Source organism: Mugil cephalus, chromosome 1, assembly GCF_022458985.1.
Source record: "Mugil cephalus isolate CIBA_MC_2020 chromosome 1, CIBA_Mcephalus_1.1, whole genome shotgun sequence".
Taxonomy (NCBI): domain Eukaryota; kingdom Metazoa; phylum Chordata; class Actinopteri; order Mugiliformes; family Mugilidae; genus Mugil; species Mugil cephalus.
In genome coordinates this window covers 44,243,587-44,258,404 of record NC_061770.1, presented here as the reverse complement: position 1 = coordinate 44,258,404, position 14,818 = coordinate 44,243,587, and the positions used below count along the sequence as shown (strand labels likewise).

General features: G+C 41.1%; 2 protein-coding genes and 1 long non-coding RNA gene across 3 annotated transcripts; 1 reads left to right on the top strand and 2 right to left on the bottom strand.

Annotated features, from left to right (window-relative positions):
- Window positions 1-764: 764 nt before the first annotated feature.
- Window positions 765-3,889, bottom strand: elp5 (elongator acetyltransferase complex subunit 5). Its single transcript, XM_047604572.1, has 8 exons — window positions 3,599-3,889; window positions 3,447-3,507; window positions 3,233-3,313; window positions 2,007-2,218; window positions 1,591-1,766; window positions 1,411-1,506; window positions 1,220-1,320; window positions 765-1,119 (listed from the first exon to the last, which is right to left on the bottom strand). Exons 1-8 carry the CDS (start codon window positions 3,651-3,653, stop codon window positions 1,011-1,013), a joined length of 891 nt encoding a protein of 296 aa, XP_047460528.1. The 5' UTR covers window positions 3,654-3,889; the 3' UTR covers window positions 765-1,010.
- Window positions 3,890-4,086: 197 nt separating this feature from the next.
- phf23b (PHD finger protein 23b) lies at window positions 4,087-8,616 on the top strand. Its single transcript, XM_047604510.1, has 5 exons — window positions 4,087-4,621; window positions 5,884-5,915; window positions 6,033-6,125; window positions 6,222-6,837; window positions 6,991-8,616. Exons 1-5 carry the CDS (start codon window positions 4,594-4,596, stop codon window positions 7,185-7,187), a joined length of 966 nt encoding a protein of 321 aa, XP_047460466.1. The 5' UTR covers window positions 4,087-4,593; the 3' UTR covers window positions 7,188-8,616.
- A 63-nt stretch (window positions 8,617-8,679) lies between these two features.
- LOC125019687 lies at window positions 8,680-10,155 on the bottom strand. The gene is made up of 5 exons (XR_007114109.1): window positions 10,087-10,155; window positions 9,894-9,992; window positions 9,627-9,818; window positions 9,270-9,333; window positions 8,680-8,924 (listed from the first exon to the last, which is right to left on the bottom strand). It is a non-coding gene; the product is annotated as an uncharacterized LOC125019687 (long non-coding RNA).
- Between the last annotated feature and the right edge of the window lie 4,663 nt (window positions 10,156-14,818).

Below are 14,818 nucleotides of genomic sequence, written 5' to 3'. Positions count from 1 at the left end.
GAAAATGTGTTAAAATGACAGAGTTGTGCCTCTTTTTCAGTGTCGTTTTTCATCCTCATTAACTTTTTTCATAGCGGTAGTGAATGCAAGAGTCCTGAAAAGACATTTGCGTGTATAACATTACATAAGAGATGGTCTCATGTTGACAGTGGCATAACTGGCGCCAATAAACCTCCTTATTCCACTGTGATTCAAGGTTGTTAAACAATAAAACATTACAAAAAAAAGGCTTTTACAACTGTTAGTAGCCACGTGAGCTTGTTAACTGCCAAAGTCTTACTTCTAATTAATTATTCCAAGATAATTTCCCTGAAATGTTTTCACTGTTTTGGTGAAAATAGGATTTAATCAATGTTCAATCCCTCATTAGGAATTCAATATGTTAAAACCTTATCATACTGTCACTTCAGTGAATGAATTATATAAGCATGTTTTAAAAGGTTACAAACAGACTCAAGAGTGGTTGTGTCCCAAAATCGATTTGGGATCTTAACAACAATTTCTGGTATTGGGAGTTTTATTTTGTACCTCTCAGAGGGTTTTAGGAGGTCTGAAAAAAGAAATATCTGATTATATAAAAAAAATATTAATTCTGGAAAAACTGTTGGAAGGAAATGTAAAATATTGTTTTGGATCCAGGAAATAAATGCCTATCTGATCATTTTAATCACCTTATTTTGTTCCGGACATTTCAATTAAGCAGCATGTAAAGAGCAAGAGAGACGTCTACTCATGAAAAAAGTAGTACAAAGAAGATAGAAGACTAAAATAAACAAAAACATTTTAATCAGTAAGAAAAAAAGATGGTCAAAAATAACTTCAAAACTCTTGCATGAAACCATTTTGTAAATATTCAAAGGATTTCTTACAGAAATACTGGACATTATTGTACATATTCTCTGTGACTTCAAGGAAAAAGGCTTCAATACTGAAATGACTCAGCGTCTTTAATGAAAAAGTTAGATGAAGCATAGACGGCCTGTGTCTTCGAAAGGTTTCATGTCTCAACTCTACACATCAAGATCATCATCAGGGTCCTCCTGGTCATAGTCGTCGTTGGCGTCAGGCTCGTACAGGATTCGTCCTGAACCCTGGCCTGAGTGGAGCAGAGCGGATTTCCTGCAAGATGAAAGTGTCTTAAAGTCACTTGTAAAATAACATTGAATCTGACGAATGAGAGAAAAAAAAAGAGATAAATTTAGTTATGAAAGTTTCTGACTTCTCTCTGCTGAAGACAAAGGGAAGTGCAAGTTTCTCCTTTGCCTGTCTCTCTGCATCAGAGAGTCGAAGATTGAAGGTCAAGTTAGCTGTTGGGTCCGTCTACAGAAACAGAAAAATGTCACTTGTGAGTCGTCAGTCACTTCATCTTTGTATGGTGTGAGTTATACATCGTGTTATATTATACTGCACCTGCTCCTCCTCGGGGTCAGTCTGTTTGTGTCCATGATGGCTGGACCTGCTCAGAACAGTGACCGTAAGATCCTCTTTGATGCTGAATACTTCCTCCTGAGAGCAGCAAAAATAACGTTCAATAATTTGGAACGGTGCAGGAACATAAAATGTTGTCTTCCCAATGCAAACACTGCTTACATCCTGCATAACTTTCCCCGATTTCGAGCGCTTTGTTAACTTGGCCAGTGCTTCATCTCCCTTCGCTCCACTTGTTACGGTGATGACTGAAGTAGCCAAGTGGCAGAGAGTTCCCACAGCACCCCTCTGGTGCATATCTGCATGGAGCAGACCGATAATAGCTCTCACAGCTCCCCCTAATGAAGACATGGGAAATAATCCTTAAGAAATAAAAGCGGCATGTTGTTACAGTCTCACTTTACTCTCAAAAACAACAACCAGGAAAATGTGCCTGGTAGTAGATGGCGCACAGAAAAGGCTTTATGTGTATTTTTCCTGCAAGATTATTGACGATCAGGTCGCTCCCAGAACTTTCCTTCACTCAGTGTAAGTACATAAAAGCATGCACAAGAATACACAATAAAAAATGTTATAACCTTTTTTAAGCTGCTGAAGAGTCTTGCAGACATCAGGCAGACTAACGTGTCTCAATATCCACGACAGAGAGTCGATAACTAACGTAGCTGCTTTAGGGTGCGATGTTTGCTTGACCAGATGTGTAAGTTCCACTGGAGAGAACTGATGAACTGTGAAAGCTGGGTGATGAGTCCACCCAAGAGGGTCTGTGTAGGCATCATGAAAGTGTAACCTGAAGTAAAACAAACAGATAATTGTCATTTGCGGTTTCAGTGCAAATAAAATGAAATAATCAGAAGTTTTTAATAATGCAACGTGACATCTTCTCATGCTTTGTTTGAAAAGCAGAACTCCCGAATACAAATAAAATGATCTGATAAGATATGTGTGTTTACATTCACCAAAACATAAATGAGAAGACAACTTCAGAAATGTGGTTTTTGTTGCTATGCAGTCAAACAATACAACAACAATTTTGTTTATTTCATCTTTTCATTTGAACAATTTGTTTTTGCAGAAACGTGTCACGTCACTTGAGGCTTTCCCCATATGCATGGACAAAAACATGCAGAAGAAATTTATTTCAACCAGAAATTACCTGATGATGCAATTACATGGTGATCATCCACTAACATTTTACCAGTGTATGAATCATAAGGAGCAGTGATCAGCATTGCTGCCCCACAGCAAAAAAAAGTTCTGGGTTCAACAATCCCAGCCGGCCTGGAGTCTCCCTGTGTGGAGTCTGACTATTCTCCAGCTCCGGCTTCAAGTTCAAAGACGTGCAACTTAGGTCGATTGTTGGTTTTAAATGGTTGAGGGTGTGCATGTAAGTGTGAATGGTCTCTTTTGTGTTAGCTCTGTGATAGACTGCCGACCTGCCCAGGGTGTACCGCACCTCTCACTCAATCCCGGCTGACAAAGGCTCCTGCCTCAGACACTACAGGATAAGCGCCATTAGAGAATGGGTGGGTGGATGGGCGGATTAACAAAGGGCTTGTACCACCCTTCAATCTGAATCTGAATTGAGATTTCTCCCAATCTGATCAGTCTGTTCTGAATGAGGTGTTTATATTCTGACCGTGCCATTGTTCCGATTATTCCGAAAAGTAATTTCTCCCTGGGATCAATAAAGTGATTCTGATTAGTCCAATACTAGTGTCCAGGTAATAATAGCTGCTAAGTGTTTTACATTTTATTTGATAAAAGATGACCGACTAATTGTTTCTGCGTTCATTTTGAATACCTCTCAGTCGCTGATGTTTTCAGTCCATCTTTCAGCTCTTCTTCACTGACTTCAAAGCCGAGGACATGTACAACTTCCCCCCTAAAACATTGAGACAACTTTTTAAACTCTTTTTTTTAAAAAAAAAATATACACCACTCAAACACATTATTGGGTAGATATGTACAGATAAGTAGACAGTTGCAATATTAATATCATAAATGTCTTTAAATACCTGTTTAAAGCAGCATTGATGAAGCTCTTCAGGAGGTGTCGTCCAGAGTAACTACAAGAATCTGTCAATAAAAGTAGACGTTACACCACTTCATCGACATCTGCCACGTGTTTGTTGCTGTTTGTACTTTAACTTAAATTCGGAGCATTTACCTTGTATTATGAGTAGCCCTCCACTGTCAGTGCCTTGCAATAGTTCAGTCAACATGGCATTACACAGTATGTAACCGGTAGCTTCAGCTAGTTAGCATGCTTCTGGATCACAACCTTGTTAAACGTGGACACCTTGTCATAAAATACGTGTGTAGTTTAACGGAAAAGTAGCGTTATCTCTCAAAGATTATAATGATAAATATCTTAAGTCACTGTGGATTACGTTTTACATAAAAGAAAGCTACCTATACTCGATGAAAGCCGAGCATGTTTCGCTAGGTAATATGTTTGGGTCTTTCAGGTTGACTTCATATCCCAGAGTTCCGGTTCCCTCTGTATTTCTCAGTGTAGGGAAATGTAGTTCACTAGCATTCACAAGCCGTGGTTGCAGTGGGGGATATGGCGGCACAACAAACTAGGTTACCCAGAATACACCACGGGAAACACTTGGCTGGCAGCCTCAAGAGGCTTCTGCCGCGCACGGAGAGGACCGTGCGGAATAAAACTCCAGTCGTTTTGTATTCCAAGAGCGGAGAAACGCAAAAACTTCATTTGCGAAGTTTCTACTATGGATTTGCAGTCACCTTTGACGCCTGTTTAACGGGAGTTTTCGCTTCTGATGTATTTCGGCACCGATGGCTCTATAAATGCACTGACGAAGAAAAGGGAGCTTTAAGTGCAGCACGCTAAGCGATAGGTATTAGTATTTTGTCGGGCGAATAGTGTGGCGACAGTTCAGAGGTGGTTTGCTTCTGGTGCGTCAACCCTTGTTACGGATCCCCATCGACGGAGTACAACAACTCCGACCAAACAGTGGAGTGTTTTGACGAAGAGTCTCGTTGGATCTCCGCGCCCTTGGCTCTGTGTTGCTGAAGTTGTCCCGGCGGTACGGTGCAGCCACGCCGGGGAAAGGCACAGAGCGACGGCCGCTACTCTCCGGCTAGCTCGCCTGCTGCTTCTGCTTCTCGGATAGAGGCCTCGTTGGTGAGGCGACAATGCTTGACATAATGTCTGAACACCAAGGTACGTTTCTCCATTAGCGACGAAAACTCGTTAAACTAGCGGTTTCCATGTGATGTCAGTCCGTTCGTTTTTGAGAACTGTCTTTTTGCGGGCATTAATCCAGCCAACCTAATGTAAGTTATGGCTAACGTTAATGCAACGTTTGCTTGCGTATGCTGTATTAATAACTCGACCAGTCCATGACTTGTCGTTAAACTGTCGTGAAAGTTGTCTTAAAGTTAAATTTGGTTATCGTCAGTGTTTGTATGAAAACTGTAGTAAGTTAAACGGAGATATTTATAGCACTGCTCGGTTAGCTTGCTAGTTGGTTAACGCGCCCAACCACCTAGCTTAGCATCAGTAGCAAATAGCAGTGCAGAAAACGTCACCCACGACACCCAATAAAATACACAATAACTTATCATTTCATTGCCGAACTACCTCAGTTGTCAGCAGCAAAAATATTATGTTCAACATTAGCTCAGTCTTCAGTGCTGACAACCACGACACGCCCGACCCAACAGCTACTAACAGCTAACACGTAGCTAACATGAAGCTAAGTTGGCTATCTAGCCTCCCACTTCCATTTCAAGACGAGCTAACCGACTGGTGGCTGCTAGCACAAATGGACCCAATTTAAAAAATCCAATTTAATGCTCAGCTATCCTTGCAGACTCCTAGTTAAACCCAGGAGCTCACACCACACTTCCCCAGTTAGTGCTGCTAACTGGATAACGTGTTGTTAGCTTCCTCTCCAAATGTCAGCTAACGGTAACTTAGCTCATAGCCCACAAAAATGTCAAGTTAAAAACTTGGTGTCTCTATCGAACCAAAGTCTTTCGATCGCCGCTTTTCCACAGCGGACTTTTTGGTTTAGGTTTGACGTGTCGAGTGATGAAATGTCCAGAATTAGTGTAAAGTTCAGACAGAGACCAAATGACACCGGCTGCGGCTGTTGAGGACGCAGAAAACTAGAATTAGCGTCCAGTGTAAGACTTGCTCATTTCTACGATTTAATAGCCTCGAGTAAACTCTGTTTGTTGATTAAACGCAACTGAACAAATTCGTTTTTTAAATGAGATGAACATGCACATCGGTAATAATCCCCGTTAAGTTATAGAGCTGTGTTAGCAAGCTAACGTTAGCATTAGTGCACTTGTCTCTTCGACACCTTTCTAGGTAGCCTTTATGCCTGACCACACTGTGCTTTCTACTTCCGAAAAGCTAGTAAACCAACTAGAAATTTTCATACGTCATTTACATATATATTTTTTCTCCCCCAGATTCACTGTTGACGTGCAAAACGGAATCTCTGGTGAGTTGTTTGTAAAACACCTTTAATACTCTGAGCAATTTCTTCAGTTTCTTCCTGTTGTTGAAGCATGTTTCGATTAGCTTTGCTTTCTTTAACAAAAGCTTATGCTGTCTTTAGCCCCCAGAGAGGAAAAAGAGGACAGTTGAGGACTTCAACAAGTTCTGCAGCTTTGTCCTGGCTTACGCTGGTTACATCCCCAGTCCAAAAGAGGTAACATGCCTGTAATGCCACTATTTTGAGCCAGTATGTGTTAAGCATTTTTCCAAGTTGTGAAAATGTACTAAATGGTTTCTTGTAATCTTGTAGGAAAGTTCATGGTCCCCAACATCATCCAGCTCTGCACACAGTTCAGGGCTATCAGCAGATGGGGGCGGTGGAGGCAGCAGCTCCATGGGCAACACTTGGGCAGACGGGAGCTCCGACATCCACACCATCCACACGTTTGTCCACAAAGCCCGGGCAAACAAGGGCAAAAGTATTCGTCGCATGCACTCTGATAGCACCCTGCTGGACAAGATGCGCCTTAAAGACTCCCTGTATGAGAGCCAGGCCAGCTCGAAGGCAGAGCGCAAGAAGGACAAAAAACTGAAAAAGCTGTCGCTGGGCTCTGGCATCACGGCGGCAGACAGTGGGAGCAGCGAAGGCGAGAAAAGAGCCCGCATCAAACGCAGCAAAAACTCAAAACAGCCAAAACCTAAGAAGCTCAAGAGTTCAACTGCTCAAAGCGAGACAGACTCTGAGACACGGAATACACACACCGAGGTACGAGCCGTCAGGGACGAGCTGTCGATGCACGGGGGTTCCACGTCGAGCATGCACGGCTTGGGGAAGATGCAGGCGGACGAATCCATGAGGGAAGCGGAAATGAGCTCCAGTGAGGGTGAGACCTGGATTGCCGATGAAGACATTATGGTTGAATCAGGTAGGACCGTGTTTCTTTTGTGTTTTGGTTTGTTATCTGTGTTTAACAAGGAAATGTATGGCGAGACACTCATTTCTGACCCTGACCCTTACAATGCTAAATGTCCACAGAATGAACAACAGTTTAAGCTCCTATATCTCTTTATCAACACAGGGGATGATTCATGGGACTTGATCACCTGTTACTGTGGGAAGCCATTTGCAGGACGGCCGATGATCGAGTGCAACCAGTGCAGCATATGGGTGCACTTGTCGTGCGCGAAGATCAAGAAGTCAAATGTTCCCGACATCTTTTACTGCCACAAGTGCAGGGACTTGCGCCGCACATCGGGCCACAAAAAAGACACCTAAAGACGAAGAGGACGGACTCGGAGGCACTGTTTTTTGCTGTCCTCTGACACTTAACTTTCTTTGATGCCTACAGCCAAAACAGCCTAAATTATCACCCGAATGGCAACTGTATTGTCAGTTTGTAGGACTTCTTTTGACAATCACAACCATTCTTATTTATCCCTCACTTCCTTTTTTTCCCCCCTTTTTTTAATTTGGCTACTGTGAAGAACTGGACAGAAGGCAACGGTGACAGTTGAGAATCATTTATATGTGTCTGCATTAATTGGCTTTATTGTTATTTGCCGTGCACATGCATTTTCACACTTCTCGACTTATTTCTTGAGAATATTGACAAATCTGTGGAAAATTTAGTCAACATTCTCCACTCAATAGCCATTTTTTTTCTCAACGTTATCTCAATGCAATATTTACACATTGACAAAAGTAAACCTTATATATTGTAAAGCTTAAGAGGTGGAAAATATCACTCCTGTTGTTTGTTTTGTGTTTCTCATAAAGCGAAGCGGGCAGCTCATTTTTCTTTATTCTGGCCATTTGAGTTTTTTTTTGTTTTTGTCGTTGTCAGTGGCGATCACTGAAAAATGTAGAGATCTCACTCCTCTGAAATAGTTTTAATTCACGTAATCGGCTAACATTATTTGTTTGCATCTGCAAATGCATCCAAGTAGCACTCAGACAATTATTTTTAGCTGTGCACTTTAAAAAAACAAACTAAAATACGTTTCCACTACTCACATGGGTTGAATTGGAGAGTGTTCATAAGCTGCAGCTGGTTAAATCTGTACTTGGCTGTGTACATTTTAATAATCTTAACTTTCTCACTGTCCGGCTTGTTAATCAATCACAGATAGCCATTTACCATGAACAACATTTACATTGAAAGCTGTTGATGTTTTTGTTTCTTGTGTTTCTTTTCTGTTTATCAAGTCATTTGATATGAGGGGGGGTAATGTTGCTGTAATGGTTACAGTGCTTTACGAAGTGGCTTTGAGGCTCGTTTATGAATGGTTGTAAAAAAATATTTGTTTTTCTATTTTGCGTAACTGTTTATTTCTTAGCTTTCTGAGAAGCGGGGATTAGAGACGGCGCCCGCGACAGAGAGAGGTCGTAAGGTTGTCTCACATCGAGAACAAAAAGTCGTAGTGTACAGAAATATAAGTTGAGGCTGCGTAGGTTGTGGCATTCGTTTATGTTATTTGGTTTTACCATGTGCTTTTTCTTTTTGTCAGTGAGAGAGTCTTGGTAAGTCTCCAGTAGCAGTTGCACTCTCTGTACAACTTCAGTTCTGTGTACATATCCTATTCTTCGACGACTGTACATATGTGAAAGTGAAGAGAGAAAATACCCAAGCAAATTCTATATTTTCTGCGGTCTGATATTGTTTTCTTTAATTGTAGCTTGAAAAATAAAAGTCTTTGGGAACTTAGAGGTTGCACGTTGAATTATTTGCAATGAAAATAAAAAGATTTGAGATGTTTTTTTTTTTTTTTGTCAGATTTTTATTTATGGATCTTTGCACACAAAGTGTTTGTCATGTCTATCTTCCACCACTAGAGGGTGATGGTTGACAGGCAGCTCAGTTGTTAGTGCAGCATTGAGTTAAATAGGAGCTGATGAATAAATATCAAGATACACAAAAGTTCACACATGAGTTGGACTTGGAAGAAAAAAAACAAGTAGTTCAATAATTTCAGTCTAATTCCTGTCATCTTTTCAGTAGACGTCCGGTTCATCCTGCAACACAAATAAAAATGTCCATCGTATCAGACAAAAGCACAGGCTTTATGAATTATTAATGCGATGCCATTGTGCTCCAACTGTTGGCTAGAAATGGAGCTCAGTGTGATGGAAAACCTGGACAAGCTGCGCAAGTAGATAACTGCTTATGCAAATGTGAGCAAACAGAAGTCATCTCATTAACATTTCACTCAGATTAAATATTGCTATTTAAAGTTCCTTCTACTTAAATGTGCTCTATTTCTAATGCAAGTTGGTCTCTATGTGCTGTTGTATTGCAGGTTGTTTGATTTACTTTCATTCAGCACAGCTTCCAGTGTGGTGACATTCTTCGTAACTCACTTGTCTGTGACGGAAACTGGACATCTGAAAGCCGCCGATGGAATCCATGGGAGCTACTTTCCTCCTGCAGACGCAGCAAAGACAGAAGCTCTTAATATCTGAGATGTACAAACACTGGAGCCAAACTAAAAAACAATGGGTCATTTCACTCATTTCACAACTTAGTGTGAGCACTAGAAAGTGAATCAAAAACCATGAAAAGCTTCAACAACTGTTTATCTAATAGTTACTTACACATTAAAATCAAATTGTATGCTGATGATATTATAGTTTATATTATATTATTTTAATTAACAAATTATATTTTTTTCAGGCTCAAAACAAGTTGTTAAAGCCAGGAATAAATATTTTTCTCACCTCTTTTCGTGGGCTTTGCGGTTAAACTGGTTCTGGTTCTGGTTCTGGTTCTGGTTCTGGTGTTCTGCTGGGGCGGCTACGGTCTCTGAATGAGACCTTCTGCCCATTTTCCCGGCATCACCCACAGAGAGGTCGCCGAAGTCCGAGTGATCAGAGCGAGCAAAGCAGCTCCTGCTCCTGCCAGTTCAGCTCCTGAGGGCAGTCATCAGATCAAATTAAACCGATTGAACGTTTGATTTTTCGACGCTGGTGTGAACGGAGGCTTACCCTTTTGTTTCTGAATCTGCTTGGCAGGGAGGCAGCAAATGTCTCCTGCAGCAGCAGGTAAATAGCCAGGGAAGGCAGCACACACCTGGAGCAAAGCATCTGGACCGGGTAAAAAACAAAAAACAAAAGTCATGCATTAATCATCTCTGATTTACCACAAGGGTGCAAAATTCAAAAGAAACCACTTGCTCACCTTAAGCCTTGTGTTTTTCTTTCTCTCGTGGAGTTCTGACCGCAAAGAACTCAGTTGCGACTGTGCTCTGTTGGGCAGCTTGGAGGGTATTTGTAGGCCTGCATCTAGGGTGGGTTTATATTATGGGACTAAATGGGGCTGTTTAGGCTAAGTGTGCATGTGTGCGACTATGTGACTTCAGACATCCCAATTACAACTGCCGCCTCGCTGCCTGGCATTGTCATCATTAGTGTAAAACCTCCACAGCCACTCGTACGAGATTTTGAGTGCTGACAACATGCCTCGACACACCTACATACATGCACATACACAGCGTCTCACCCCCCACACCCTTTTCCACTTTACTTGTAGCCGATGAAGACAGATGGGCGCGTGATAAGGCTCGAGGATGTCGTGGTTTGCAGTTTACATGCTTGCCCCCCCGGGTTAAAACGTGACCCTCAGTCTGGTTTCGTCCGCTTTGCACATTTCATTTTACTTTTGTTTTTAATCTTATTAACACAAGCTGATGGTAACTGATTAAGGCCGTGTCATGTAATCGTTCGTTACAAAGACAAGAATCAACAGCAAGAGTCCAAGAGTTCAAAGATCCTGATTAATACTTCACAACTTTATTTATAAAGCACTTTAAACAAGCACAGAGTACCAAAGTGCTGTACAGAGTAGAAGAGTAAATAAAAGACAGTGAATAAGAGATTTAACAACTCACACAGGGCTTAAATAGAAGTGAAATAAATTAAACGACTCATCTGCAAAAAACAATAAAATCAATTCAAATGAGAATAAAATAAAATCTAAATGTCTTACGGGTTATCAAAGGCCGTGGAGAAGAGATGGGTCTTAAGAAGGCATTTAAAAACAGACAACAGGGCTGCCACTGCAAAGCACGGTCCCCTCTGATCAGCAAACATATAAGATCATTAACACCCACACACGCATTCTCCACAGAAATTAGATGGAATTTGTTTTTTCTCATAAACCATCAGAATTATACAAGAAATTGCAGACTTTTACATTTCCGCAGTTTTCATTACTGTTATTGTGGATGTTATTGCCCATTCTTGGACTGGCCTCTGAGAACGGTCCGACAAAGAGAAAATATCCAGTGAGCGGCACTTGTGTGGCTGAAAATGCCTTTGTTGATGTGAGATGTCAGAGGAGAATGGGCAGACTGGTTGGAGATGATAGAAAGGCAACAGTAACTCAAACAACCACTGGTTACAACCAAGGAATGAAGAATACCATCTCTGAACACACAACACGTCCAACCTTGAAGAAGATGGGCTACAGCAGCAGAAGACCACACCAGGTGCCGCTCCTGTCAGATAAGAACAGGAAACTGAGACAGTTCACACAGACTCACCAACACTGGACAATAAAAGATTAGAAAAAGCGTTGCCTGGTCTGACAAGTCTCGATTTCAGCTGCGACATTCAGATGTCAGGGTCAGAATTTGGCTTAAACAACATGAAAGCATGGATCCATCCTGCCTAGTGTCAACGGTTCAGGCTGGTGGTGATGGTGTAATTTTCTTTGGGCCCCTTAGTACAAACTGAGCATGGTTTAAATGCCACAGTCTACCTGAGTATTGTTGCTGACCATGTCCATCCCTTTATGACCACAGTGGACCATCTTCTGACGGCTACTTCCAGCAGGATAATGCACCATGTCACAAAGCTCATATCATCTCAAACTGGTTTCTTGAACATGACAATGAGTTCACTGTACTCCAATGGCCTCCACAGTCACCAGGTCTCAATCCAATAGACCATCACCTGTGGGATGTGGTGGAACGGGAGATTCTCGTCATAGATGTACAGCCGACAAATCTGCAGCAACTGTGTGATACTATCATGTCGAAATATCTGAGGAATGTTTCCACCTTGTTGAAAGTATGACATGAAGAATTAAGGCAGTTCTGAAGGATAAAAAGGTCCAACCTTTTAGTAGCAAGGTGTACCTAATAAAGTGGCCAGTGAGTGTATATTGTATATATCATGTGTACTTGTTTGCCATGGATTAACGGTTTGCCATGGATTGTTTGTTTCAACAGTTTTCAAGTCAAGTGACATTTATCATCATTCCAGCGCAGTCGTATGATTTATTCCATCTTCTGTCAGAGACACAAAGATTTGTTTTTCTATTCTCTTGTATTGTGCAATATGACAATATGAGAGACCAAAAAATGATTGATGGTTATAAATCAAAATGTATCTGTAATGTAATGCAAAGAATAGTGTTCTATCAGATGCTGTTCTTTACAAAAGCTAAAGAAACCTGATGTTTTTGCAAATTTATAACTTCAATCTGCATGTAATCGTCAAACTGGACAGCTGATTTAAAACAAATAAATAACTGTAGATATGTAAGCTGTAAAATCCAAGTCCAATATCCAATACAATTCATCGTGTTTTAGTTTGAAAAAAAAAGCCGGAGAGAAGCACACACACACCGATCAGAGATAGCATCAGGTCTCCATTGTGTGTGGCAATCTGAAAAACTCCGCTTCGCCTGACTTCACCAGCACATCACCACCCAATCCAGACCACACACAGCAATCTCCACCCTCCGCCCGTCCTCCTCCCGCCCGGCCTGCTGCCTCTGTCTCCAGAAAGCAAAACAGACGGGAGACAGCGTAGCCGGGATGGATGGATGGATGGAGAGTGGACTGGCAGAGGATGGGGCGGAGGGAGGGTCCGCTTCGGAGGGTATGCGCATTCAGACACGTTTTCACTTTTCCTCTTTTTCCGCCCTGTCCTAATTATTTCTATTTTGGGACGGCGAGGCTCACCAAACATAGAGCTGGTGCTGATAGATCAGGCGTGTATAAATAAACCATAACAAGGCTGACAGCATGTCGGCCGGGGCAGAGGCCAGATAGGCTGCGCTGATTGCCTCCATTATCGGGGACGGGCCTCATTAGGAGCCTCGAGTTGCGTGTGTGACTGTGTGTGTGTGTTGTTTTATTGCAACGCGGAGACTAAAGTCCTCCCTAACGATGTAAAGCTGAGGACAGTGCCTTAAAATGAGGACATGTTGTTGAACCACGCTTCTTTGAGAAGTTAGTCTCAAGGGTTTGCGGGTCAGTTTACAGTAGGTGAGCTTACGCTGTAATGTGTTCAACCTCTGCGCAATATCCAACAATCGTTATCTATGCAACTCAATACTTTTTGCATATATGCCATTTTTGAATTCTATTTTATTTTATGTTTTATACATTTTCACTGTTTACTCTTGCTATGTTTCCACCCCTACGTATGCTGCTGCAAACTGCAATTTCCCCACTGACAAATAAAGGTTTTCTATTTTTAATCTGCTTGGTGTCCACCTAAAATCCACCAAACGGGACCCTTAAATACTCACGAAGAAATGCTCCATATCTTGTCAGTTTAATATGTTGAAATAAAATTTGGGTTTTACATGAAAATTAAAGATCTGAGAGAGGTGTCATTTTTCTGACACATACGAGTATAAGGTCATGTGCTAGTCATTTTATTTTTTGCATGATATGTATTTTTTATATTCTATTTCCAAGGTTGTTTTTTTTGTGTGTGTGTGTATTGTTAGGCATTTGGGTGGACAGCAAAAGAAGAGTGTTTCTACACTGTGCACATGACAATAAACTCTTTGAACTGAACCTTGAATCTAAGCTTTAGCATACTCATGTGATTGTTTTATGCATATTCACAGGTTTGAACTAAATAATTTCCTTATTACATAGTTACATATTGGGGTAAAAAATGTCACAGTGAAGTGTACACTTACCGAACGTTGTCAAGGATATGAGAGATTATTAATAATTTAAACACAGTATTACTACATGTCAAATGAGACACTTTATCAGAATCACGATGAGTTTTTATCGGTCAAATGTAATAAATTCGGTTTCCTATAGTATGTGTTAAAGTATACTACTACTTTTTTTTTATTAAGCTTTACGCATTTTAAAGTTGATGAGTTACTTTTAGGATTTAAAAATATATATTTGATGAATTAAGCCACCGAAGATCATTAACCATTTCTCTGAATGACTGAAGCCATCACAACTTTATCCCTGTCTCTCTGATAGATGGAAATAATTGACTCATTTGTGTCTTAATGTGTCCTGTGTGCATGCATGTCTGCCTCTCTCTCTCTCCTTCTGTGTGTTCGTGTGTGTGTGTGTGTGTGTGTGTGTATGTGTGTGCTGGATAACTTCCCTCGTACCCGCCCCGGGCCGGTGCCCTATAAGTATCAGGCTCTGCAGCAGGTGCCAAATATAGACTGGCAGAGACCGACCCCTCCACAAATGTGAGCATCCTCAGGGAAGATTAACAGAGAAAATATGTATAAACAAGGTATTTGTCAGATTCAATCTCGTTGGGGGTGGGGGTGATTGTAAATTGCAGCGATAAATTGTAATAAGACATGACCCAAAAAAATAAAATAAAAAAAATACTGGTGTAACTAAATACTTAAAAGGACAATGAGCCATCTTGGACAATGTGAGAAGTAGGACACCTAAAGTGAATGCAACCATTATTAGTGTTATTTAATACAACAGCTTGGCAACATTATTTCTATTATACGTGAAGCTGTACATTCATGATTTTACCAAATAAAGCAGTAACTAAACGTGATTTAATAATATGATAAAGTATCCAGCACATCATCAAGTACAGTACATTAAGCGGTTAAAAGAGCTCTACCTTGATCTGTATCAGGATTTATGCTAAGGATGTAGGCTTTGTCT